The 26,695-nt window shown below is 45.8% G+C and overlaps 4 protein-coding genes across 8 annotated transcripts in view; 1 reads left to right on the top strand and 3 right to left on the bottom strand.

Moving 5' to 3' along the window:
• Positions 1-10,680, bottom strand: part of ppm1e (protein phosphatase, Mg2+/Mn2+ dependent, 1E) — a 48,757-nt gene extending 38,077 nt beyond the window's left edge. Inside the window, exon 1 of the mRNA XM_077020813.1 lies at positions 10,377-10,680. Within this exon, the coding sequence (XP_076876928.1) occupies positions 10,377-10,558 (182 nt within the window). The 5' untranslated portion in view covers positions 10,559-10,680. The remainder of the gene's footprint in view (positions 1-10,376) is intronic.
• A 2,278-nt stretch (positions 10,681-12,958) lies between these two features.
• rad51c (RAD51 paralog C) lies at positions 12,959-17,239 on the bottom strand. Of its 4 annotated transcripts, none has more exons than XM_077019472.1 (9): positions 16,848-17,238; positions 16,468-16,711; positions 16,075-16,232; positions 15,795-15,928; positions 15,457-15,588; positions 15,305-15,371; positions 14,631-14,691; positions 14,011-14,071; positions 12,959-13,790 (listed from the first exon to the last, which is right to left on the bottom strand). In XM_077019472.1, exons 1-9 carry the CDS (start codon positions 16,966-16,968, stop codon positions 13,635-13,637), a joined length of 1,134 nt encoding a protein of 377 aa, XP_076875587.1. In that variant the 5' UTR covers positions 16,969-17,238; the 3' UTR covers positions 12,959-13,634. The 4 variants fall into 4 exon arrangements, 2 of the variants coding, with proteins under 2 accessions (XP_076875587.1, XP_076875588.1); XR_013133642.1 differs by having other exon boundaries at positions 13,703-13,790; positions 14,011-14,201; positions 16,848-17,239; XR_013133643.1 differs by having other exon boundaries at positions 13,703-13,790; positions 14,011-14,124; positions 16,848-17,237.
• A 98-nt stretch (positions 17,240-17,337) lies between these two features.
• On the top strand, positions 17,338-18,988 carry atg101 (autophagy related 101). The gene is made up of 2 exons (XM_077019474.1): positions 17,338-18,126; positions 18,278-18,988. The coding sequence occupies exons 1-2, from the start codon at positions 17,875-17,877 to the stop codon at positions 18,680-18,682; spliced, it is 657 nt and encodes a 218-aa protein (XP_076875589.1). The 5' UTR covers positions 17,338-17,874; the 3' UTR covers positions 18,683-18,988.
• A 675-nt stretch (positions 18,989-19,663) lies between these two features.
• zbtb21 (zinc finger and BTB domain containing 21) lies at positions 19,664-26,475 on the bottom strand. Of its 2 annotated transcripts, none has more exons than XM_077019464.1 (2): positions 26,275-26,475; positions 19,664-25,172 (listed from the first exon to the last, which is right to left on the bottom strand). In XM_077019464.1, exon 2 carries the CDS (start codon positions 25,139-25,141, stop codon positions 22,091-22,093), a length of 3,051 nt encoding a protein of 1,016 aa, XP_076875579.1. In that variant the 5' UTR covers positions 25,142-25,172; positions 26,275-26,475; the 3' UTR covers positions 19,664-22,090. The 2 variants fall into 2 exon arrangements, with proteins under 2 accessions (XP_076875579.1, XP_076875578.1); XM_077019463.1 differs by having other exon boundaries at positions 19,664-25,148.
• Between the last annotated feature and the right edge of the window lie 220 nt (positions 26,476-26,695).

Raw genomic sequence — 26,695 nt, 5'->3', positions numbered from 1 at the left:
GATGACCTACTACTTCCGCAAAATATTCCAGTACGCGAACAGAGCTATCTTCGTGGTGTACTGCATCCCATCATGCAACGCTACGATCACGTGACCCCGTAGTGTGCTTTGCTTTTGTCGCATACTGGAAACTGTACTGCATACTACTACGAGGACCAGTATGCAGTATCCAGTATATACTGAGTCCAGTATGCAGTATCCAGTATGTAGTAGTCTATTTCGAACACAGCCATACTCTATATTTTCAGGTCTCGCTGTTTTTGTACTGCATGATTTGTTCATTTGTCCCTTTCTGCCTGTCCCGTTTTGGATATTGTTCATGTTGTATTTATTGCTCTTTTGGTCTCTTTTAGCTCTGCTGGCTAGACTTTCTGGAGCTCCCTTTTTGCAATTAAACGCGTGTGTGCCTCCCAAGTTAACGATGGCACCACTATGGCACTAGACACTGCATTGTCTGGGACACTCAAGAGGTAAAGAGGTAGCTGTGTATACTCTCACCAGACACCTTAATAAAAATCACTTCATTAGAACTCCTGGGTTATTAGAACTCCTGGGTTATTAGAATACCCGGATTATTAGAACTCCTGGGTTATTAGAGCTCCTGGGTTATTAGAATACCCGGGTTATTAGAACTCCTGGGTTATTAGAATACCCGGGTTATTAGAGCTCCTGGGTTATTAGAATACCCGGGTTATTAGAGTTCCTGGGTTATTAGAATACCTGGGTTATTAGAGCTCCTGGGTTATTAGAATACCCGGGTTATTAGAACTCCTGGGTTATTAGAATACCCGGGTTATTAGAGCTCCTGGGTTATTAGAACTCCTGGGTTATTAGAATGCCCGGGTTATTAGAACTCCTGGGTTATTAGAATACCCGGGTTATTAGAACTCCTGGGTTACTACCTTGGGTCGTTAATTAAAACCCCCCAGCATGGGTGGAGCATGAGTTGCTGCTGATGTCCAGAACCTGTGGGGCGCAGGCAGCACTGGGGATCGGTCTGATATTGAACTTAAACTGGATCATGTAACCGACCAGAGCTGCTACCGAATACAGGCCCAAGGATACTGGAGTGGGAATCGATAAACACACTCTGTTGACTTGCACTACTCAGCATGATAATATGTTTGAAGGAAAAAAATGTTTCCATAAAAAGACCCTAAAAGGGGAGATGAACCAGGAGCAACAACCCTGTAAGCCAGTGTGTTCTGGCTCTGATCGGAGCTCCTGACCCGCCCGGTAGACGACGGTGGCACCGGAACAGCACAACGTTGATGGAAAGGACTCACGGACAATACAACCGTGTTCCATCAACAACAAACACTTCTGATATTAACACAGGGGAAGCCTGTGATAACCTACAACCTACAAGAGCTACGGTCTTCCATCAGTCAGTCAGGAGATCCCAACCCAAGCTAAACTCCAACTTTTTCAAACTTATACTACGGTATAGTACTCAAGGCTTTGAGAGGATCCCTGTAGGTAGTGGAATGCCTGTCAGATCCGATCACAGCCTGGGGACCGGGCTCTGAAGGAGACAGAGATAATGTAAGGTCCATTTAGGTGGTTTTGACAGTAAAAAAACACCCAGTGACACTACCACTGAGGTACTTGTAGCCGAGCACAGAGGGGGTCCTCATCCCACTCCTAATGCACCCTTATAACGCGTACACCGGATAATCTGAGATGTGTGTGAGCATCAGAGATCCAGATTCAGGACTTCAGCTGCTGAATGTAGGTCATCTCCACTCATCAGGCTGCATGCAGCCCAGTTCTGTAGCCTGGGGACTGTGTGTACAGAGCAATGATTGAGGTAGGTACACACACTCATACACATGTGTGCGCACACACACACACACACACATATGCACATACATTCTCACACACACACACACACACACACACACACACACACACACACACACACACTCAGGTCAGACCCCTTGCTTTGCTTTTAGCTAGTCCACTTTCTGTGTCCTTAACAAGGTCACTTTCAGAGGTTGTGTTCTTCTCCACTGTAACTCACATCAAGTCATGGCCTCACTACCATACTAGGCCAAATCAGATCAGTCCAAATCAGACCAGGTCAAATCAGACAAGGCCAAATCAGATGGGGCCAAATGCAACCAGGAACAAATCTGACCACAGGCTGAATCAAATTTGACTTTATCCCCACCGCCATAGGGAGGAGCAGTTTGGCCCGCTGCGCAGGAAGTGGAGTGGATCTCTCTGTTGTCCAACCGTTCCGTTGACACTGCGGCGTCTAATCCACACTGCGGCGTCTAATCCACACTGCGGCGTCTAATCCACACTGCGGCGTCTAATGCACACTGCGGCGTCTAATGCACACTGCGGCGTCTAATCCACACTGCGGCGTCTAATCCACACTGCGGCGTGTAATCCACACTGCGGCGTCTAATCCACACTGCGGCGTCTAATCCACACTGCGGCGTCTAATCCACACTGTGGCGTCTAATTCACACTGTGGCGTCTAATCCACACTGTGGCGTCTAATTCACACTGTGGTGTCTAATCCACACTGCGGCGTCTAATCCACACTGCGGCGTCTAATCCACACTGTGGTGTCTAATTCACACTGTGGCGTCTAATCCACACTGTGGCGTCTAATTCACACTGTGGGGTCTAATCCACACTGCGGCGTCTAATCCACACTGTGGGGTCTAATCCACACTGCAGCGTCTAATCCACACTGTGGCATCTAATCCACACTGCGCCCGAGGGCCGAGTGCACCCCAGGCTGCTCGGAGTGTGACCACAGAGAAAAGCAGCATGACACCACTTACATGGAGCCAGAGGAAATATGGAGTGAGTTTAAACAAGACAAAAGAGATGGACTGTGAAAGAGAGAGGAATAGAGAGATGGGGAGAGACTCTCTCTCTCTGTAAAAGAGAAAAAGAGAGAGAGGAATAGAGAGTTGGAGAGAGACTGTATAGAAGAGAAAAAGAGAGGAACGGAGAGATGGAAAGAGACTGTGTAGAAGAGAAAAAGAGAGCGAAATAGAGATGGAAAGAGACTCTCTCTCTCTCTCTCTCTCTGTCTGTGTAGAAGAGTATAAGAGAGAGAGCAAGAAACCAGAAGAGAAAGTAGTTTTAAGAACAGACTGGTGATGTTAACTGTCAGGCTTAACTGTGATTACATGTACTTTCTGGTTTTGGCGTGCTGCTGCAAGACAATAGCATATAATCATCATCAAACTCAACAACTCCAAAGGACCTGCACACAGTAAAGGACCTACACACACCAAATAACCTACACACACCAAAGGACCTACACACACCAAAGGACCTACACACACCAAAGGACTAACACACACCAAAGAACTTGCACACCAAAGAGTCCACACACACTAAAGACACAAAGGACCTAGACTAGCCTCTTCAAATGTGAAATATACACAGTAAACTGTTATATGCTTCCCAGCAGATCTACAGTACATGTGATGCAGTACATGCAGGGTTTCCATCCTCATGTACCTCTGTGAAGACCAGCAGATCACCTTTCCCATCAGATCACCTGTCTCATCAGATCACCTGTTCCAGCAGATCACCTGTCCCAGCAGATCACCTGTCCCAGTAGATCACCTGTCCCAGTAGATCACCTGTCCCATCAGATCACCTGTCGTGAACATTGCTAATAACCCGTTATATGAAGTTCTGGTAGATTAGGGCCAAACCCCTCTGTCCTTTCCTGCTGCCATGAGCTTGTGCACTGTGAGGCAGGAACAAGTCATTGTTCAGAAGGTAAAGGCGGGCGGGACTCAGATGAACCTACCTGGGCTGTAACCTGTACAGGTTTACAGTGCTGCCTCCAGTGTCCTGTGTCACTCGGGATCACTCAAAGCACCGCAGTGGTACATGCGTGTTTAGTAACGACCACTGTTCCAGTGTAACCACAGCATTAATTACAATGTGGTTACACTGAGTAGCATGGGCGTGGCCAGGAGGCACATAGGGGGCGGAGTCAGACAGTAGGGACCTGAGCTGCTACTGGGACAGCCCTACGTTCTAATCCCACAGCAGCCCGGGGATTAAGGGATTACTGCTGAAAGTGGCTGCTCCTGCTCAGTGGAGGCCACGTCACAGACCTGGTTACCCGGACACCTTGATACGCGAGAGAGAGAGAGAGAGAGAGAGAGAGAGAGAGAGAGAGAGAGAGAGAGAGAGAGAGAGAGAGAGAGAGAGAGAGAGAGAGAGAGAGAGAGAGATGGGTTGAGACATTAACATTAAGGGGAAGAGAGATGAAAAGGGGGAGAAAGCAAAGGAGATGTAGACTGAAAGAGAGGGGAAATAGATAGAAGAGAAAGAGAAAGAGAGCTCCTAAATCATGTCTTGGGTGATAAATGCACCGAGCCAGTACAGGCTTAACTAAGATGTCCATGATACTGTGGCTGCCTGTCTGACTCTGGACACACAAGTGTGTGTTTATGAGTGTTTGTGTAGCAACAGGCATCCTGAGCAGCGCAAGCTTTTAAGAAAACAAGCCAGATGAAAATGGACTACGGTCTCTGGGACAGAAGGGGCACGACGCAGGAGGAACCCACCAGCCCACGATGCCCTGCTGCTCATCACTGGGATATTGGATTGCCTGAATACGCTAAATAATAAAAGAAATCACTAATGGTGGCTTCTCCCAGTGGTCCGGCAGCCAGACGCTGATGAGATGTGCTTTAATAAGTGCGTCGCAGGGGACAGACTGGTGAAGGACGTGGAGGGCTTCTCCAGCGAGCGTCGGGGCGGAGGAACCCAGAGAGTGAGTGAAAGCGAGTGCCCCAGACCCCACTCAGCCTAAGAGCTCGGTGGCCACCTGCCGAGACGGAGCGATCAATCAAACTTCCATTCAATTAGCCGGCCTGCAACTGAGTGAAGGTCACAGACCTCTTTTAAACAAATGAAACACTGCCAAATAGGGAGACGTGCAGGTTGCTGGAGATGGACTTGTCTTTTATAATAATATGGCAGAAGCACATTACACAATACGCTCAAGCTCTCGTGTGGTTTGTGGTTTAGAGGTTCTTATGTAACCCTGTCCAGGTGCTATTTATTTATTTATTTTTAGATCTGTTTCGTAAGTACAGAAGAGTGTGGTGGTATGAGGTCTAATTCCTCTCATGATTAGCTTCCGTATAAGAGGAAAAGTAAATGTGTATGATTTTATTGAAAATAGAATGGGCAATTTTTACAATCCACATTTTAAAGCTGCTGTAGACGTGATGTGATTCAGGCAGAAACATAGCACATTCGTATTAAACGTTGTCACGGATACAGGAACATACTTTCCTCCTGAGGTGACACTCCCTCAGGATGTGAGCCGTGTGAAACGGCTGTGGGAGACTCCTGGGTTTAGAACAAGGCTCCAGGAAGGGGGGGTGAGAAGATTTTCAGTGGAGTCCTAATTAATGTCTGTCCCAGAAACAAAATCACCATCATTCAAGGAAGTTGAAATGCAGAGAGAAGTGCGGTGGACTCGCGGACGGCCCTGCCTGGTCCTGGGGGCTTGTGTGGCCCTTTAGTGGCCCTAATTCGGTCTGCCTGGACTCTGAGACCCTGGATCAGCTCGGCCTGACAACAGAAATAGGACAGTGGATGGATTCTCATAGCGGGCAGTGATGTGACCTCAGGCACACCAAGGTCTGTGAGCTGAGCAAACCCTAATCAGTGATCAATCATCAATCATTACTTGTTGATCTTGACACTTGGCAAATGAGAACCCGTTAAGAAAAGGCAGAACTGGGTTGGGTTTTCTTTACAGCATCGTAACACAGAGATCATGGTGGAATAGAAAAGCATGAGAATCTTGACACTACGTTTGGGGAACCAGGGATCTGATTGCTATATTCTCCATATCAATATTCATTTTTCATATGTGTAACATGAGCTAAATGTTTGAACATTCTGTAATCTAGTAGCCTAATCCACTATTAATTCTAGGTTCATCTCCTGTGCAGTAAAGTACATAATCTGACTATATGAATACATGTATATTGTGATTCTTGACATGTGTCATACATAAAGAACAGTCATATCAGTTCCTGTTTAACCCATCTCCACCATGTATCACCCATCTCCACCCTGTATAACCCATCTCCACCCTATAAGACTCATCTCCACCCTATAAGACCCATCTCCAGCCTATAAGACCCATCTCTAGCCTATAAGACCCATCTCCACCCTCTAAGACTCATCTACACCCTATAAGACTCATCTACACCCTATAAGACCCACCTCCAGCCTATAAGACCCATCTCCACCCTATAAGACCCATCTCCACCCCATAAGACTCATCTCCACCCCATAAGACTCATCTCCACCCTATAAGACTCATCTCCACCCTATAAGACTCATCTCCACCCTATAAGACTCATCTCCAGCCTGTAGCCAGCCATAGTAAAGGTCAGACAAAGCAGGTCACTAATATTTCCCACACAAAGCTATTGAAGGTGCTTCCCAAATACTAGTTTAAAAGATGATTGATTTAAGATCATTTAAAAATAAATTAAAATCAGGAAATAATGTAACACATTAAAACTGCAATGCGAAAATAAAGTGCTACAGAAATAATGTGTGAAAGCTCAATGATCAGAATAGTAATAGAAAATAAAAGTGTTTGATGATAAAAAAAAAAACCTACATGGGTCCACATTTTATGTGTGTGTGTGTGTATGTGTGCGTGTGTTTGTGTATGTGTGCGTATGTGTATGCACGTGTGTGTATATGCGTGTGTGTGTGAGTATGTGTGTGTGAGTGTAAAATCTGAGTGAAAATCAGACTGATCACACTTTAAAGATGCACACTACAGGAGTGTGGCGTCTGCACCAGGATCAGCTGCTCCCAGAGTGCCTGCCCACCTTACTGGAATCACAGTGCTGACCTGGAAAAGCGGAGTGGCTTGAAGCATGTGCGTCTGCATGCTGGTTGCAGTGCATTCTGGGAACTCCTCCAGTCCCCTAATAAGCGAGTTCTTATGTAGTGCAATTGAGTCCTTCGCACTGGTACACCAGCAGAATAACCAGACCAAATCGAGTCCTCGTCAGTGTGTGAGCATCCACGGCACTGATCACAGATCAGCACAAACACGTCCCACGCCGCTCAGTGAGGGGGCGGGCGTGCGACATGCAAATACTTCCCCTGGCAGCTACATCCTGTCACTGCTTCTGTGAGGACATCACAGAGTTGAATGATGTCTCCAACCCATGTCCAAGCCCCCGGGGGCCGCACGTGTGCTGCACGTGTGCTGCACGTGTGCCGCACAGCTGTTGGAGACAGCCGCTTTAATGAGCTTTACTGGAGCTTTCCTCTCCTAGCGCCTGTCTGTCAAATGTCCCAACAGCCTCTGTGGACTGCTCCCCTGTCGCACTTGCATTCCCATCCCCGCCTCCGTGCAGGACACGCCTCCCTACAGGACACGCCTCCCTACAGGACACGCCTCCTTCCTCTCGCCCTCCTACACACCCCCAACTTCACATCTCGCCATATGATGCTTCATCAAGGTAATAACATCATCCACCTTCATCTGCTTGGAAAAAAAATATGTTCAGCGAATAGAAATGGTTATTGTTTATCAAATATCAAAATACAAGCTAATGTTACACATTAGTGCACGAGGAGTTGACAGTCATCAAGAATGATGTGAAAAACATTGTTGTGACTCATCAGAACATCAGTCTATGATGCGACTACATAGTCTCATGCCAAAGGAATTCAAATACTGCTCGTAACATGCAGTAGATCATTAGCACCATTTGGGTGAGGCGTCTATTGGTACTACTGCTTGAAAAATGCTCTCTTACGATTGGCCATTTCAATAATTAGAATGCAAAAGTTCTTCTCCAATCAGAATGTCACTGTAACCATCACCAGATCTATGCTCCAAACACACTCACCACATACAACCCATCTCAACATGCAAACATCTACACATACATATACAAACACACCACCATCACTGTGCCAACACCCGCACACCTACAGAAACACGCACACCTACACAAACACACTATCGCTATGCCAACACCCACACAAAGCTACACATATAACCAAGCACACAACCACACACAGCAACAAAAACGATACATTATAAACACAGAGAACATAAAAACAGGAAACAACTCAATTTCTCTATCTCTCTCAAATGCACGCAAGCACACTCTCTTACACACACATACACACACGCACGCACACACACACACCCTCTTGTAGATGGAGAATAGAGGGGTTCTCTCCACCTCTTCTCCTTCTCTATTATTAGATCTTCAACCCAGAGACAAAATAATCACACACTGAGCTGAATCACCACTGGGGGGGGGGGGGGGGGGGGGGGTGAGTGTTGAAGACACATGTTCTATGGAAGGAGAACGAGACTCATCCCACACTTCTGCCCCCCCGAGTCTCTGGATGACAAGAGTGAGGCCCAGTTCTAAGATTCCTGCCACCGTGCCACGCTTCGCTCTAATGAGGCCATGCTCGAAACTCTCTGTCTGTTTCTAATCATGTGCTTCATCAGAACACACAGAAATGCTGTTTGAGACTACACAGGATTTATGTAAATAGAATCAACAGTTTACATTACAGCATGTTGTCCAGTTGATATATAGTTAAAAAACCAGAACATGCAGACAGAATCCACTGTGCAGCGATACCTGATGACCAGATATTTAGATTAAGCCATGAGTAATGACAACTGTGCCATAAAACATGTTCAATACCATTTAATGTGCATCTATTTAAGTGTTGAGACTCCTCCTGGTACAGAGAGAGAGGTTAGGGTAAACAGCCTGTCAGGACACATTTGAATGAAACACAAACAGTGAGAACAATGCTTCCTTTGTGGAGGTCAGAAGCTGATGTCTGATCACATAAAGGTACCCTGCACAATAAGAAGGTTTGCTTCAGCACACAAAGATGTCACCGCATCCCCAGGACATAGGAGGGATATCTGACAGCATACCTGTGTCTCCACATGTCGCAAAAATAAAAATGAAATAACAAAATCCACAAATAATAATGTCATGAAAAAGTTATTAGGTGAAGTAGAAAAACATATCAGGAAGCAACATTTGTAAAATGTGTTTTAGAGCTTAACGAAAATGATTATGTCTGTAATATAGGCTACATTATGATTTTCTAAAATATGCTTGAGTGAATAATATAAAGTCGACAGTGAATTCGTTTAGCCAGACATAGCCTAGAACGTTATATTTAAAAGTTCGTTAAATGATCTCCTTACAGACACCCATGTACTTTAGTTCTTCACCATTCTATTCAATTTCATCGTTCTAATTATAGAAACAGCGATGACGTGTTTCTAGGATGTAACCCCTTCAGATCTCGTGCGCATTTCTGTTTACCCCGACATGGTGTTTGCAGAAGCGGAACGCGAGGCAGGTGTGCCGGGGCAGACCGAGAAGGCACATTAATGCCGACATCTTGAAGGAAAAGGTAACTGTTTTCCTACGCATGAGATTAAAGATTTGATCGTTCTCGCGGACATGAAGCCTCCATACCCCGTTGCCTCTTTGCTGAACCCACGACCCGCTAGCGACCCGCCTTTGTACATCATTCCTCTTATAATTATATGCAGTATTGAGATTGCAAAGATGTCGGTCCCGTGTGGGCCAATAATGAAGGTGAGGAAGACGCCGTACTGATGCATCAAAATGGTGACGTCGTGCAACGCAAAAGGGGGATTTACCACTACCGAGCCTCGCGATCCCGGTACCGAGGCGAGCGAGAAAGGCGGAGGGGTGACCGGTTAGAGGGCAAAGAGGTGGCTGCCTAAACGTGTTTACTGAATACACCTGTCTTATTGAATACACCTGTCTCACTGAATACACCTGTCTCACGGCGTTCAAATACAACTGCCTTTGCATGTCTGATACAATGATCATAAAATTGTCCACAATTCAAGACGCTAACACGACACAACACACGATCCGTATAAACAACTCCAGTACCAAATGAGATGTTTGTAATTCTATGCAAAAGTTTATAGATTTTTAAAGTATGGCGAATTAATTTGCAGAAGTGTCCAGTTCTACAGCGCGCGCGCTACGGTGACAGGCGCTCCGCTCCCGTCAGTATCGTTCAGATGGAAACACACACACACACACACACACACACACACACCGCTTCTCTGTGTAACTCACATCACCACTACATTCATCGCCCCCGATTGCTTCTTTTTCGCGCACACCCCTAGAAAACACCGGCAAATATAGTTCCGTACTTCTGACCATGAATAACTTCTCCGTTTGGGCTTCCCCCTTAATGTCAGGTAATGTTGACCTGAGTTCACTTTCGTGCAGTGATACATACACTAACAAATAGCGCATGTGAGCAACGAGAGCACATCGGTACTTAACTATTTACACAGGTGCTGGAGACACAGGTCGATGCATTCCCCTTCTACCTCATCCTCGGAGATGAAGTCCGACAGAGGACGCATGGGTAGAGGTCCGTCTTCTTGGAGAGGTGGTCTCATCTCTCGCAGGAAGAGCTCCAAGAACCTTCTGTAGGTTTTCTCCTCGTTGGCAGAACCGGCCATCGCTTCTCATTCCTGGATAGACAAGAGACAGCTCGAGCCGGGCAAGAAGTCTCTACTACTTTGAATCACGAGCAGGAACGGCTCCCCAGTTGCGCGAGTCGGGAGCGCGCGCGCGTGAACGTGAAGACTCGCATCACGGGCAGTAGTGACGTAAGAGAGGGGGCGGGACAAGGCAGGAATAGATATGACCCCATCACGCAGTTCCGCGGGAGTGCGAGCGCGTCCACGTGTAAGAATAGATTTTTAAACCGAGAGTGCGTGCACATAAATCGGGGGTAAAAAATGATTGTTAGAAGTTCGCTAATGCGTATTAAGATTTAATAAAACACCTTAATTTGTGCGCAAAATCTCATTTATATAGGTTAAGTATACATACTTGATATAATAGCACAACCCATCACTCGGTTAATCTGGTACTATATTTGATATTATTCTTAATATAAATGTTCCATTTTATGTTTTAATAGTATTTAATAGTACAAAAAATAGTGTTTTGACGAAGATGCAATAACCAGTGTATTCAGTTTGGATTCAACGATGATGCAAACCAATAAGCTGGATTAGTCGTGTGTGTGTGTATGTATATATATATATATATATATATATATATATATATATATATATATATATATATATATATATATATATATATATATATATATATATATACACACACACACACACACACATATATATATATATATATATATATATATATATATATATATATATATATATATATATATATAGAGAGAGAGAGAGAGAGAGAGAGACAGACAAACAGACGGGTTGGGGGTATATTAAACATTGCAGTAAAGTACACAAAGTTCCCAGCGAAAAAGAACGTTTAGGACAGAGGTCCATCATCAGCAGTGCAATATAAGTGCTTCTCTCTCTCTCTCTCTCTCTCTCTCTCTCTCTCTCTCTCTCTATATATATATATATATATATATATATATATATATATATATATATATATATATATATATATATATATATATATATATATATATTCTATTTGCCATCATTTCATGTAAAGGAATTCGTATCACAACTCAAGACTGTTTCAAATAATTATTGAAATCTGTCAGCTAATTGTCAGCTCTCTCTCTCTCTCTCTCTCTCTCTATATATATATATATATATATATATATATATATATATATATATATATATATATTCTATTTGCCATCATTTCATGTAAAGGAATTCGTATCACAACTCAAGACTGTTTCAAATAATTATTGAAATCTGTCAGCTAATTGGCCCTGACAGACCGGGACTCCACCTCCTGTGCACAATTTAATGAAAATTACCAGCAAATGACTCACTCGCTGCTTTAAAGAAAGCCGTGTGATTGGGAGAATTTTGCTGGAACAAGTGAGGTTCTATAGCCAAGTGACAGTTTATATAGGACATCAGAGCTGAAGTTAAAAATAACTGTTGCAGATTTTGTCCTTCCTGAAGTCTGCTGCTGTTGAGTGCATTTGGTTAAACACGCTGGTTGTCAGATATTCAGTTATTATTTCTAGCATTAGGTTAACATAAAACATGCAGACACACCATCACCCAACACACACCGTACCTGCTGCTTGGCAAACCTCTCAGTGTACTGTAGTAGTTAAAGATGTAGAGGTACTAGAATATATATATATATATGTAGAATACATATGTATGTATGTATCTGTATTACATTTAAAGATTTGTAGCCTACTGCATGCTGTGAATTCACAGAATTAAACAGCTGTGTTTTCTGCCTTTCCAGTGGTCATAGTTAGTTAGATATTTAAATAAATTTAAATATTTGCAGAGCTTATTGACATTTGCTCTAATTTTTCTCTTATTTCTCACTTTGCGATGCAAGACCCACTTTAGCCCAAAAATCAGATGAGCATTCCAGAGGTGCCACACTGGAGAACCAAACCCAGAGTTCCTTCATTGTGTGTAGTATGAGCTCTGTGCCAAGGGCCCTGATCAGCAAGTATCCCACACAAGACCATCTGAGGATAAACAAGGACATACGTGAACTGATTAAAGGAAGATTACAGTTCTACCCTTACTTCACATGATTACAGATACTGTCCAGCCTTCTGAGCTACTGTGGCCAAGGGTTAAAGTGCACATATTGGCCTGGTGGTAGGGAACTGGCCTTGTGACCGGAGGGTCATGGGTTCGATTCCCAGACCTGAGGCAATGACTGAGGTGCCCTTGAGCAAGGCACCTAACCCCAACTGCTCCCCGGGCGCCAGGCTAGGGCTGCCCACCGCTCTGGGCACGTGTGATCCACAGCCCCCTAGTAATCACTAGTGTGTGTGTGTTCTGACTGCACAGATGGGTTAAAAGCGGAGGACAAATTTCGATTGCAGTGTAAAAAAATCACAATTGACAAAATATGGCACATTTACATTTATTAACCACACCCCCGGGTGCTGACTGTGTTTTCCCCCAGCTTATAATTCAATGAAATGATGCATCAAATTCTGCTTTACCAATAGTCAGACACTGCCAGACATCTGCCAGCTCATCTGATTACAGGTCTGATGTTGGCTGGATGTGTTTGAGTGGTGGACCCACTCAATACCCAGCACAGAGGCAGGTAACACGTAAAAAAAAAAAAAACTCAGCAACACTACTGTCTGATTCACTGGTCTACAATACCCACTCATACCTGCAACACAGCTGTGTCTGATACACTCATAACCGCACAACACCTATAGCTACTTTGTAGCAAGAATGGTCTTCTGCTGACATATCTGGTTGGGTTCTGGTCAGGAACTGTCTGCTGATGAGGAGGAGGGAGCGCGTGTGTGATGGACATCTGGCCAGTGCTGGTCCTCTTACAGGAGAAAAGGTGACGGACATATTGCATTGTGGCAACATATGGGCTACGATAATACATAGGAACACAAGTAGGGCATTAGTAGGTAGTGCCCTTCAGATAGTAGGGCACTTAAAAGTGAACACTTGTTCAGAAGTGTTTGAATCAAACATGCATTTTTATTATATTTCTCCAATATTACACTCTCTCCGATGTGACGTTAAGGATCCAGAAGGCCTGCCATGTCTCTGAGTTATCTTAAGAGGGCTGTGCTTCTGTACGAGGACGCTTGCTGCAATTCCATCCTGGAGGGCTGGGGGCTGGGCTGGGAGGGAGGGGCTTATGCGCCACACTGGGGGGCGGGTCACATGGGCGGAGCTCAGACGTCCCTCTGGTATCCCTGAATCCTTGACCCTGAAAGGGACAGAAATGAGGCCAATGATGAAATGCATAAAACTCTATCCACAGGTGCTGGGGCTTTGATTTAACACCAGTTTTTGCATTTGAAACTAAAACAATGTTTTCTAAATTTAAATTTTGATTAGCTCAAGAATTGTATTTTTTATTTTCAAAATAAGCATTTTAATTTCATATTAACTCATTACTTAATTCTTTAATTGGTGTATTTACTAACCATAATTTGATACTGGACAGTAGCTTCCCTGTGGCTAGGAGACTTGTAGAGAGAGGCCAACCTACAGGAAGAGGGTCATGTTCAGCTTATCCCAGTGCCTGCAGATACTCTTCTCTGCGGAAGACAATACAAACTCTCGCCCATGGTGACCTCTGTGTAAGGCTCGTTTCAGGGGGCTCAGAGTGTGTCGTCTGCTTTATGACTCCAGGAACGACAAAGTGGAGACACAGGAAAAGAGACGGAGTAAGAGAGGGAGAGTAGCCACGGCCACGCTCATGCCAGGGAGATGACTCCTCCCCCCACCCGGCCCACACCTCATGCAGGGAAGGTGACTCCTCCCACACCCAGGCAGGGGGAAGGATAAAGGGTTTGTGTGATGCACCCAGTCATGGTTTGCCAGGTGTCTGCTGTTTGAGAGCACTGCCAGGGCTGGGTCCTCTGTGCCCATTCTGACAGCGAGCTTTTGCTGTGTCAGGCCGTGAACATCAGCTCACATTTGTATTAAAATGGCAAGCAGGCCAGCATAAGCATGGGGGTACACACACACACACACACACACACACACACACACACACACACACACACACACACACACACATTAATACTATATGTAAACGTACCTTCTGTCTGCTTCCCAGTGTAGAATCAGCTTCTCTGTGGCTGCATGGGCCCAACTTTCACCTGATTAACCCCATAAATATATAAAAAGTACATGCATCAGTCATAACACTAAAACCACCTGCCTAGTACTGTGTAGGTCCCCCTCACACCAGGTTAACGATCAGACCAGCTGGTGCTATAGTAGCTCATTCTGTGGGATCAACAGAGACTAGTTTTTGTTCCCTACGCACATCAGTGAGCCCTGGGTGTCCATGACCCTGCTGTGGGCTCCTTCCTTCATCCACGTTTGGTAGGTACGATCCCCTGAACCCTGAGAACTCCCCACAAGACCTGCCATCTCGGAGAGGCTCTGACCTTCTCGTCTATTCACCATTATTTGGTGCTTGTCAAAGTCACTCAGATCTTTACGCTTGTCACATTTTTTCTGCTTCCAGCACATTTTTAGATGTTTACATGCTGCCTCGTATTTACCAGCCCTCAGCATGTGCCAACTGTAACAAAATAATCAACATTATTCACTTCACCTGTCTGTGTTTTAAAGTTCTGGTGCATACACACACACACACAAACACACACACACACACAATCAGCATGAAGAAGCAGAAGCGATTCCAGAATGCATCTTTGAGCCTTGATAGGTTTGCTGGATACATGTAGTACATGAAAGATTTACCTAAAGCCGGCACAATCTTTGATTGGCCATTTGAGATTTTGGTGGTCATCTGATTGGTCACCACCACCTAATAACAAACACAATTTAAATATGAATGTGTTTGCAGGGAAAGGCGTGGGCTGTACAGCATGCAGTGTTGAAGGAGGCCGTACTGCAGTCTGCTGCTCATTGGCTAGCTGATTGAGCTGCAGGGCGAGGCTGTTGAGGAGGCGGGTCCTCTGCGAAAAGTCCTCAAAGTCATGGCGGAATGGGAAGGCAATGCTGTCAATCACAACCAACTTCACCTGTCATTGGTCAAGGAAAGAATATTAAAATAGACTGCAATCTAAATATCAACTAGATAAAGCATTTAGGTTTAGCTAAGAATGATCAACCAGTTGATGTTACTATAATGACTACATAAGTATTTTTAAAGTATATCTAACTCTCTACAAGTATGGAGCAGGTTCCACTTTTCCTGACAGGGGATGCTATTCCTACACCTGCACACCTCGGAGTCCTTCTGTAAAAGGTCAGGCAGGAGATACATCTCCGCCAACAGCTCCACGTAATCATGACAACGTATGAACATGATGTTGGAGAGGATCTTCTCCAGAGTGAAGTCCTCCAAGGCGGCCTGCTGCTCTGAGAACCAACACAAAGAACACTATTAGAGGCATGACATCACACTCTAGAACCTGGGACACGTTCTCAGAACAGACAGGTTCTAAATGCCACGCTGGTTCTTTTCCACGTGCGCGATGGCAGATTCCTCTCCACGTGGCGTTTACCTGCGTCCTCGGCTAACAGCGTGCAGTGTTCGACCGCAGCCTTTGACATGTCTGCAGCCCTCTGAGCCAGGAAGCCGCCCTCTGTGTCGATGTACACAGCTTTGCCCCCCAGCCCCCCAAAACACACAGGGATCTGCACATCTACAGCCAGCTGGATACTGAGGGAGAGAGAAGCACAGGTCATGTTTACATAAACACACACACACAAAACACAGCTGCACAAAAGCAACACACACTGCCACAATTTGAATTTCTGTGTTTTCTCTACAGCAAAAGAGGTGAGAAATTAAAAATGGGTCTCTGGGTCTGGTTCTGAGAATCAGTGCTGTGAACAAAAGCCCCAGCAGCAACACAACACTGCATAAGTATACCGATTCGTCTACCCACTCTCACCACAGCTGGGTCTTCCCAATGCCTGGGGTGCCACATATCTCCGTGGTCTTGCCCACGGAAACCCCCCCTCCAAGGACAGCGTCGAGCTCCGAGCAGAAGGTCACTATGCAGCCCTGAGTCTGTTCGTAGTGGAGCAGCTCCAGGGCAGTTAGGCCTTCTGGTGCTGCCCCCTGCTGGCGGAGGGCAGAGTCCTGCCCAAACGTTTGCAAAACTTCAGTCGCTTCCTCCTGCGATATGCCCGCTTCTATAATCACCAAGTTAGAAACAGGATTATGCAGGGACAGAAATGTCACTTTTACCCTTTTACAGAGTGACTATATATATTTTACAACTTATTACCGCAGCTCTAACCTACAAACGTATGGTGAGAAATAAAATACCTTTGTATAGCTGAAGTGGTGGTAGATCAACTAGATCTGCTGATGTGTGAAACCCGGCGTTTATTAATTTTACCTTTACAGAAGGAGCCAAAGGAGAACTAGACACAGTTCTGTGCATCATGTTTCTGTTAGTTGTTCTGGTCCAAATGGACTTTTAGCTGCAGTTTGTTAGCCAGCTAAACGTTCCCTAGCAGCTCCATTCACTACACTAGGAGAGTGAACCACTGCGCATCGTGCTAGCTAGCCAGTTTTATTTAAGTCGTCATTGATATTTTAACTCCAAAACGCTACATTTAGAAGTGCGGTTATTTAACTTACACTCACTGACATATTACAACAAATTACAATTATTGCCGCTCTTTATTTTGACATTGCCTCTAAAATAAACAACAGTAAAATGTCTCTGTCGTCACTTCCGCCCAGAAGCTCCTTCCCGCGCTTATGTGTCTCTGTGAAGATCATGGCGAACGTTTTTTGCTTTCAAAGTAAGAGCTCTTAACCCTATATAAACTAAAATCCATTAACATGGTTTTCAGGTAACACTATTGAAAATGTTATGGTATACCTCCTTTAATTTTGAAGAAGCGCCCGAAACACTTCAGTGAATGTTATTCGGCAATATGCAGGTTACATTAAAAAAAATTAGGATTCTGTTCATTCAAACGCGCTTTCCGAAATGTCCCCCATCGCTTCCTGTAGGCAGCTGACTCGCCTGTTTACAAGCCTACAGGTACGCGGACATGTTATTGCAGCTGGCTGGCTGGCGCTCCATAACAAACATGTTATGATGAAATCAAACACTCGATCTACTGGCATAGCAGTAAGAGTGAAAAGAAGCTAAACGTGAGGTTCGTCTGCGCTTTAGTTTATTAGGGGAAACACAATAAGCCTTAACCAGGGACGTCCTAGCCAGGTGCACGCAGGTAGGCCCGGACAGCTGCGCGACTACTGCGTTGATGTTCACCATCATATAAGCACCTAACGTGGGTAGTTAAAAAAGTAACTGCAGGTTAACCGTTTTTGGACCATGAATTGTCGCTCGGAAGTCTTGGAGGTGTCGGTGGAGGGTAGACAGGTGGACGAGGCGATACTGGCCCTGCTGCACACCATCCTGCTGCACCGCAGCACCGGGAAGTTCCACTACAAGAAAGAGGGCACGTACTCCATCGGCACGGTGGGCACCCAGGACGTGGACTGCGACTTCATCGACTTCACCTTCGTGCGGGTGTCTTCAGATGAACTCGACCGGGTCATCAGGAAAGCGGTTGTGGAGTTTAAGGTTGGTTACACGTGTGATGAGATGGCGTGTGTATTCCACGTTTCGCCCATTAACCAGATGATTCTGCATTTTAAATGGTCGGAAGGCTTGTGGGGAAATGCAGTGCATATTGTGACCATGTGTGGTGTTAACTCTGTTATTTTTTTGGTAGGATGCCCTTGGGAACTCCGGGAACGATGGAATGGGCCAAATCTCGCTGGAGTTCTTCCAGAAAAAGAAATCCCGCTGGCCGTTTTCTGACGAGTGCATCCCATGGGAGGTCTGGACCATGAAGGTGAACGTGGTGAACCTGGCCAACGAACAGGAGCGACAGATATGTCGCGAAAAAGTGGGCGAAAAACTTGGGGAGAAAGTCATCAACATTGTGGAGGTGATCAACCGGCACGAGTATCTGCCAAAGATGCCCACGCAGTCAGAAGTGGACAACGTCTTTGACACGAGCTTGAAGGATGTCCAGCCTTACTTGTACAAGATCACCTACCAGATTACAGATTCCCTGGGAACATCTGTGAGCACCACGATGAGAAGGCTAATCAAAGACACTCTGGCGTTATGAGAGCTCTCGCCACAACAGCTCTGAACCCTCTGCTAGTGTTTTGCTTTTGCTTTGACTTTACCCACAAAACACTTAATATATGTAATCCTCCTTCTTGGCTATGCCAAGAGCAGATCTCAGATCAGCGTAGGTTCATTTCTTTGCATACATTTTCTTCATTGTACAGCTGTGGTTTCTCCCACATGTAATGAATGTACTCCTATATCTGCTTCTGTTTGTTTGGCCGGTCTGTGAGTAACACTGTGCAGTGAGTTCGTCCCTTAGAAGCTGCACAGTAAAATAAAACCACTAGTGACGGCTTTAGCATTGGAAACAGCGTTATATCACACTGATATCACACTGATATTACATTGTCCTTTTGTCCTTGCCCAGTGAAAAATAAAATTTTGCACACAGACCTAATTAGTATTTTATACAGTTTATTAGTGAGGTTTGATTATGAGAGTAAAACCTGCTGCTGTTGGTTTACTGCAGATGGTGTTTTTGGACCTGGCTGTGCAGTCTGAGATGTATCTTCACAGCTCTGCTCCTCTGTGTGGAGTGAGTTATTTAGGGTTGAGTTTATGGGTCGAGTTATTTAGCTTTGAGTTGAAACTGTCGAGTGTAAACATAAGAATGATGTGTATTTACAGCACTGCATACAGGCTCTTCTTTGTTGACTTTAGACACTAAACATTTTCCTAAAATGTATTTGACCTTTTATCAAAGTCCCGTGGAAACTATTTGCAGATTTCTTCGATGCCCCAGAGCTGAATTATGCTGTTTGAAGATGAGGCAAAAATGTCCCCAGTTCTCTCGATGCCCATAGAACACCATGGTGCAGAATCGGGCCAGTGTCTGACTGGCAGAGGAGTTGATCTAGTTCAGCTCGTGCAGTGTTAAGTGTAGAATACCGTATGAAGTCTCACATCTGAAGTATACTCAAAAACAATGTTATTTTCTGACACCGTGGAATGGAGAATTTTGTGAAGTAGGGCTTGGAGAAAATATGAGATTGTCAGCTGAACAGTCTCAACCTTTATTTCAAAACAATAAAACAGGAAAGCGCTAAACACAATAACTAATGCATTTAAAAGCCACATGAGAACAGTTCATAATTACAAATAGTTATTGCAAGGATACTGTAGAAATACCAAAAAAGATTAAAAACCTTGTCATGAAGCAAAATATTGATACAAAAGTCAAGAGACGTACAAATGCTCTTACCCATTATAATTGTGATAATATTGTTTTACTGTCTCATTTAGTCATATATTCTTTGTGGAATCTGAATGAGTCATGTTATATTTAAACAAAATCACAAGCACCTTACTGAAGTAAAACATATCCCATACATTGCTGTACAAAACCGTTGTCCTAAAAATGTTCATAAATAAGATATTTAATGTCATGTAAGACTAATAAAGCTGATTGCTGAATTTCTATGTTATAAGAAATATCTCCCATCTTATATTCACAGACCAACACCATCAGAGCAAAAATACTTTTCTAGCACGTCTCTTTACAGAGGTTTGAAATGCTGAAAGCGTGCAGTGCATCACAGAATAATAGTTTCAGTGTAAGAATGGGTTCACCGCTCCACACACGTCATAAGGCGTGACCCCTCCATCTGACACGGGGAGAGAGAGGCTGCAGATTACTTCAATGGGCATTTATCAATGCTCAATTTCAGGATTTTCTGGGGAGGAATCAGAAACCCCTTTTGTGCTTTAAAAGTTTTAATAACTGGTATACGGGTGAGGCAGAAGGGCCATGTTGGATCAAAAATACCAGACCCATTCGCCTTCCCTCAGTACCACGGCCTGGTTCATTACTGTGGACATTAGTGAGGAATCCTTACTCTGTGATGCATTGAAGTACTGATCCAGAACTGTGTGAGTACCTTAAGACTCACTGGACCTCCACATACAGACAAGAATAAAACACACTTCACACTAAGTGGGGAGATGGTCATGACCCCTGACCTCTGCCCCCCAGCACACAGGACCACCGTGGTAGTGTGTCTTCTGAACACCACCCCCTATCTGCATTTTGGACATATATTGTGTTTGTTCAGTACAGTATAATCCAGTAAATCTCTTGAAGTATCAAGGAGCACATGTTTTATGGTAATTAAACAGTCACCAAGAAATTCAGATATGCATACAGGGTTTGATTACATTAGTAAATGTGCACAGACTTATCGTAATTTCAATAAAACTAATATGTATTTGCCATTGTTTTTGCAATACTTACATCCACTCAAATCAAAGCTTTAACACATGCACCATTTAGAGACTAAAGAATACATCTCTAAATTGTAAAAAAAAAAAAAAAAACAACCAAAAAACTCATAGTCCATGCAAAATTACAAAACTAATTAAATACGATGAGAGATAAGAGATACAACATATATGTTTTAATTAATTTTTATAAAGTTATAAGGCAACCCAAATTACTGAATAATTACTATAGAAAAAAATGGTTTAGTCCCAATACAGGAAAGTTAGGACTCTCAGGCAAAAGCACAAATCAAATGATAGTTTCTGGACCCCTGGGTGCAGACAGCTCATACTCTTCATTTTCTATCAGATGGGTTGAGGATTGTAGAGATAGGAGAAACACTGTAATACACAACAATATACTACATTACCAAATGGCAAAAAAAAATCCTTTATTTGGGTCAACTGTACCTCTGAATAATACATCTGAGAACAGGAATTTGAGTTAAACATACTTTTGATGACAAGCACAAAGACCATTGGGAATTATGCAAGTGTTAGTCGACAGCATGAGGATTAAAACTACCTGGAGAGGACAAATGTTATTTCTCTAAATCCTACACAAAACACTTTGAAGAGACGCTTATTGCAAGTTCTTAACAAATTCTCTATTTTTAGCACTTTCAGAGAAGATCCATCTCTGACAGAACGTTCCTAAGGTGAAGAAGACAACGGAGAACAGAATGAAGTATGAAAGGTCAGGGTTCCTGCACACTTCTCCAAACTCTGGGTGACAAAAGACCCATGGAATGGGACAAATCTGAAACACATTTACATGATATGAATGTGTACACGAGTGTGGACAAAATGGGGCATTTCTCCTTAGAAAATGACTTTATATTCAGCTCTTACTGCATATAGTATGTGATGTGACCTTAAACATAACTGAGAGCCTACATGTATTTGTGAACTCCTCATATTCCGTCATAGGCTCCCGGCCTGGACTCGAATAAGAGGGTTCATATATCTGGTGCCCAGGTCCTGTTTGTGGGGATTTCACTCACAAATACAGATCTCAGATCAACACTCTGAGATACGTTATGAACACCATCTCCACTGTCAGCAGATGTAAATGCTTGAAGCTTCAGCTGGGCCCTGCATGTGCTGCTGTGTCTATGAACACCCCTAGAGACTCCACTGAGCACGCTCACAGGTGACTGTGGCTCTGCTCATGACTCCAGAGGCTGAAGGCGGTTTTGAAGGTCCTGTGGCAGAGCTTGCACATGTACTGCCTCTTGAAGGTGAGGGCAGACAGGGTGGGCGCGTGGTAGAACAGCGTGTCCGATTCCTGAGCGCTCTTCTCCGTGCTGTCCGGCTTGGCTAGCGCATGCTCCCCACCTCGGCTCTCGCACATGTCCCCCTCCGGCCTCGCAGGGATGGACGGCGGAGACGCAGACGCCCTGGACTCCTCTTTCACGGCGGTCATCCCGGTCTGGCTCGCCTTCGGAGGGGACGCTTGGGACGCCGGAGGTTCTGGGATGGCGATTGTGAGAGGTGGAGAGGGCGACGCCGAAGACGTCTGCCGGTCCAGCGTTCCCGGTGCCGGGTCTTCTGAATAGCCCACGTGGGACTGGTAGTGGCTCCAGAGGCGGAAGTTGGTGCGGAAGGCCTTGTGGCAGATGTGACATATGAAGGGTTTGATGTGGCACAGCAGCTCCTGGTGCCTCTCCAGGTCTTTGTGGGAGCTGAAGAGCTTGCCGCACTTCTCACACGGCCACACGCCCACCTCCTCGGAGGCCACGCCCTCCGCGGCTGGATCCACCTGCTCCGTTACCGCCTCCTCCTGTGGCTCCTCCTTCACCCTTAACTCCCCCTGACCCAAGCTCAGATCCTCTGGAACGTAAGACGACGAATCCTCGGAGTCACACATGAGTGCGGCTGAGGAGTCACTGTAAGCCGTTTCCTCTCTGTTGTCAACACATCCCGTCAGCTCCGTGGAGGTGGGCGGAGCCGCGTGGTCCGTCGTCTCCTGGTTAGCGTCCTGCTGGCCGACAGCCAGCTGCTCCCTGGTCATCATGTTCTGATTGTGAACCTCCACTTGGTGGCGCCATATGCTGAAAGAGGACTTGAAGGTGCGCATGCACTCCAGACACGTGAGCTTCTTGTACTTGCAGTGGGCCTCGTGGTCCTTCTTCACCAGCGTGTTGGAGAAGCGGAGGCCGCAGTAGGGGCAGACCGTGGCGTACCTGCACGCTCGCTCGTGACTCTCCAGCTCGCAGACTGAGGGCAGCTTCTCGCTGCACAGCCTGCAGGGGAACATCTCCTTGCTGGGCTTCTCCCTGTCGTGGCCGGGCTGGGCTGGTCTCTCGTGGAGGTCTTCCTCCTCGCGCTCCTCCATGTCGGCTCTCTCCGCCGTGTGACCCTTCATGTGTAGTTTGTAATGCGAGTGGAAGAAGAAGGTCTTCCCACAGTACGGGCAGCCGTACGACCTCGACCTCCGGCTTTTCTTGGCGAAGGGCTGAGACTGCAGGCTTTGCTTGTTTCTCCTGAGCTTCATGATCAGAGCCTTCTTTATCTCCCGCTCTCGGACGATGTCGATGAGCTTCCTCTGGAACTTCTCGTCCAGCACGGAGTAGGAGCTGGAGGAGGGAGCCGGGTTCTGGACCACGCCGTGCTGCGTCTGGCAGTGCGTCCACACTTTGAAGTTGGTGTGGAAGCGTTTGTGGCAGATGTCGCACGCGTACGGCTTCTCTGGGTTGTGGTACATGTTCACGTGGCGGTAGAGGCCCGCGTTGGACCTGAACACCTTCAAACAGCTCCAGCATTTGAACATCTTGTTGGGTCTCAGCTCCCCAGGTTCGTGACCACCCTCTTCCATATTGGAGTTGTGAGGTGCTTCGTCAGACATGCTGTCCTCGTGTGTAAACTGGTGTTCGTTTAAATGCCTAGACCTCTTAAATGGATTAGAGCTTCCATCCAGTTTAATTTTCCTTTTGGTTGACGGACTAAAATAACCCCTTGGACTGTCGTCAAAGTTAGGCTGAAAATCTTTCAGGCTCACAGGCAAATTGTCCCCTACTGTGATCCGTATGATGTCAGAGGGGTCTGCCAGTGGGCTGCTGGGTTCCGTTTTAACTTTGACCTCTTCTACCTGAGTGTCGTCATCGTCGAGCGCGTTGTGCTGTTTGGACCTGAGAACAAGGCCTTTCCCGTGTTTCGCTGTGGCGTGTTGGCCTTCTCTCCACGGTGAGCCTGCCGTTTTTGCCACTTGCTTTACAACAGACTGCTCTCTGCTCTGCGAGTCTCTCAGCTCCAGAACCGGAGAGAAGGCCGGGACGGGACTGTCCATGGACAGGGATCTGCGGAGCAGGCTTTTGATGAGAGGCCCGCTCCGGTCGATGGTTTGTTTGTGCTGCTCTTGCTGGCCCGAATCGGGACGCCACTTCACCTTCTCCTGCTGCACGCCCTCCTCACTCGGTTCAGAGTGCAGGTCTGCGTTCTGTATGGACTCACTGAACGAGACGGAGGAGGTCAGCTGTGGCCTCCCGGAGGATGGTCTGGACTCTGCGTGGCTCTTCAGTATGGACGGTAGGGAAGAGGCTATAGGTTTGCTGTCAGCGTCCTGTGGTTGGCTCTTTGCATTTCTGCTGACAGACAGCTCGTGCGTCCCCGTTTCGCTTGGTCTATCGTGTGCTGGAGAGTTAGGCTGTTCCCGGAACGCCGAGGGGGGCGAAGTTTCGGCCAAGGTCAACGCTCCGTGTTTGGGTGAATGATGCCCTTTGTGAGGGACACCCAGTCCACCCTGCCGGACGATGACGCTCATCTTCTGGTGACCGCCATCATCCTCCTCGGAGAAGTACAGCCTCTTCCTGGACACGCAGTAAGACACTTGGGGCCTCGTGGACATGATGTTGGTCAGGAAGGGAATTCCCAGGCTGTATCCCAGCTCCTGCACCACGGCCAAGCTGCTTGTGTCCACAAACAGCGACGAAGAGTAGATGTAGTTCAGCACGATCTCGAAGGCGTCCGGCTCGCAGAAGTCAAGCTGGACCACCTCGCGGCTCTCCCCGTCCTTCTTGGAGAACAGAGAGTGGAAGTACTCGCTGCTGGCCGCCAGGACGCTCCGGTGGGCCCGGTAGTGCTGCTCCCCCACCACCAGAACCACGTCGCACAGCTGACCACGCAGCCGCTGCTCATTCAGGAGGCCCAGGATGGACACGGCGTGGCTGGGACTGCTGTAGTGGACCAGGCTCTCCATCACCGCCCTGAAGGACAGAACACAGTACGCACTATAGGAGAGAGTGGGTTCGTCACCTCATAGGATTTTAGAATCTATCCAATATGATTTGAGTAACATTTCATAGAGGTACATGTGTGTTTTTCACAAGGCACTTCTCAGGTGAGAAAATAAATTTTCATTTATATGAATGTATATATGTTTGTGTTTATATAAATAAAATTTTATTTTTAATGTTTTTTTAATGTATTTTTATATTTATACATATTTTAAATGTATGTATATTTCTATATATTTAAACAGTAGCTACTGACTTAAATTGTATACACAGCCTTTTCCTTAATGCATAATGATGTACTTTATCAAGGAAGTAGTAAAATATTTAGACATTATACTGTGAGAAATGGAATTTGAATGAGCCTGCAAACAAATCTGGATACACTTTATGAGAAAACATAACACAGCCAAGTATTTTTAAAATGAAAGAAAATATGCTGCCATTGCTAAATCTGCACAAATGTTAAAATGGCACTAAAATGTCCCATCAGGAATTATTTATTTTAATGTATGACTGTAAACAAGCAGAGGGCCTTCTGTTCCTCACGCATGCGCAAATCGACATTAGATTACTTCATGTCTAATAGACGCGGGCTCGCGAGAATATTTGGTCATAAAAACATGGCGTAACTATGTTGACAAGTTTGTACCACACTGCCAACCTCTACGCGCTGTATCTGTTACACCGTCGCCTGAGATAGTAGTGCGCAGTGCTGGCCGGAGGAGTGCTGATACACCGCAGAGCCACACGGGAGATTCACCGGTTGCGTTTCACTACTCCGAACCTCCCAGCACCAGCGAGTGAAAGTATAGAGCAGAAATGTGAGCGCACACCCTCTCCTGTCATCTCTCTCTCCCTCTCTCCTGAGCGCAGACGTAGCATCCCGCCGACACAGGACCCGATAGTGTGTGTGTGTGTGTGTGTGTGTGTAAGAGAGAGAGAGAGAGAGAGACAGAGAGAGAGGAAGAGAGAGAGAGAATCCTCCTCGGCGTTACGTCAGGAAAGACTGCTTCTTTAAAAACCAAAACAGGGCTTAAACTTCTTAAAAAAGACCGCAGACTGTAACGGCGTGAAGAGGTTTAGGACTCCAACTTACCCCGAGTGGTGTATTTTACGTATTCGGATCCCGCGAAAGCCCCGAGCGCGACTTTATTTCAGAGTTGCGTTACTGTATCAGTCGTGATTCCATCCATCTTGTGTTTGACGTCATCGCACTCCAGGGATGAGGTCATCGCTTAGCGCGCTCGTCACGTGTGCCGCGCGCCCATAGGCTGCACTGGGTCTGTGGGCGTTTGTGGAGGAAATGACAGACCGATCTAAAACTGGGAGGGCTTGCACGTAGACCTGTTAAAGAGACAGGCGACTGTTTCGGCGCCCATTCCCTCAAAGGGGATTTTGCCTAAGCAATAGGTTGCAGTGTTGGTTATATCAGCTGTGGTTTTAAATTACAATAAACGTAGTGAGTGAAAACGTTGTCTTATTATCTGGATTCGTTTCGGTTACGCCACTATTCAGAC

This window comes from Brachyhypopomus gauderio, chromosome 10 (genome assembly GCF_052324685.1).
Source record: "Brachyhypopomus gauderio isolate BG-103 chromosome 10, BGAUD_0.2, whole genome shotgun sequence".
Lineage (NCBI taxonomy): Eukaryota > Metazoa > Chordata > Actinopteri > Gymnotiformes > Hypopomidae > Brachyhypopomus > Brachyhypopomus gauderio.
Note: the sequence above shows the minus strand (reverse complement) of the source record. Positions and strands in the feature narration are given on the sequence as shown.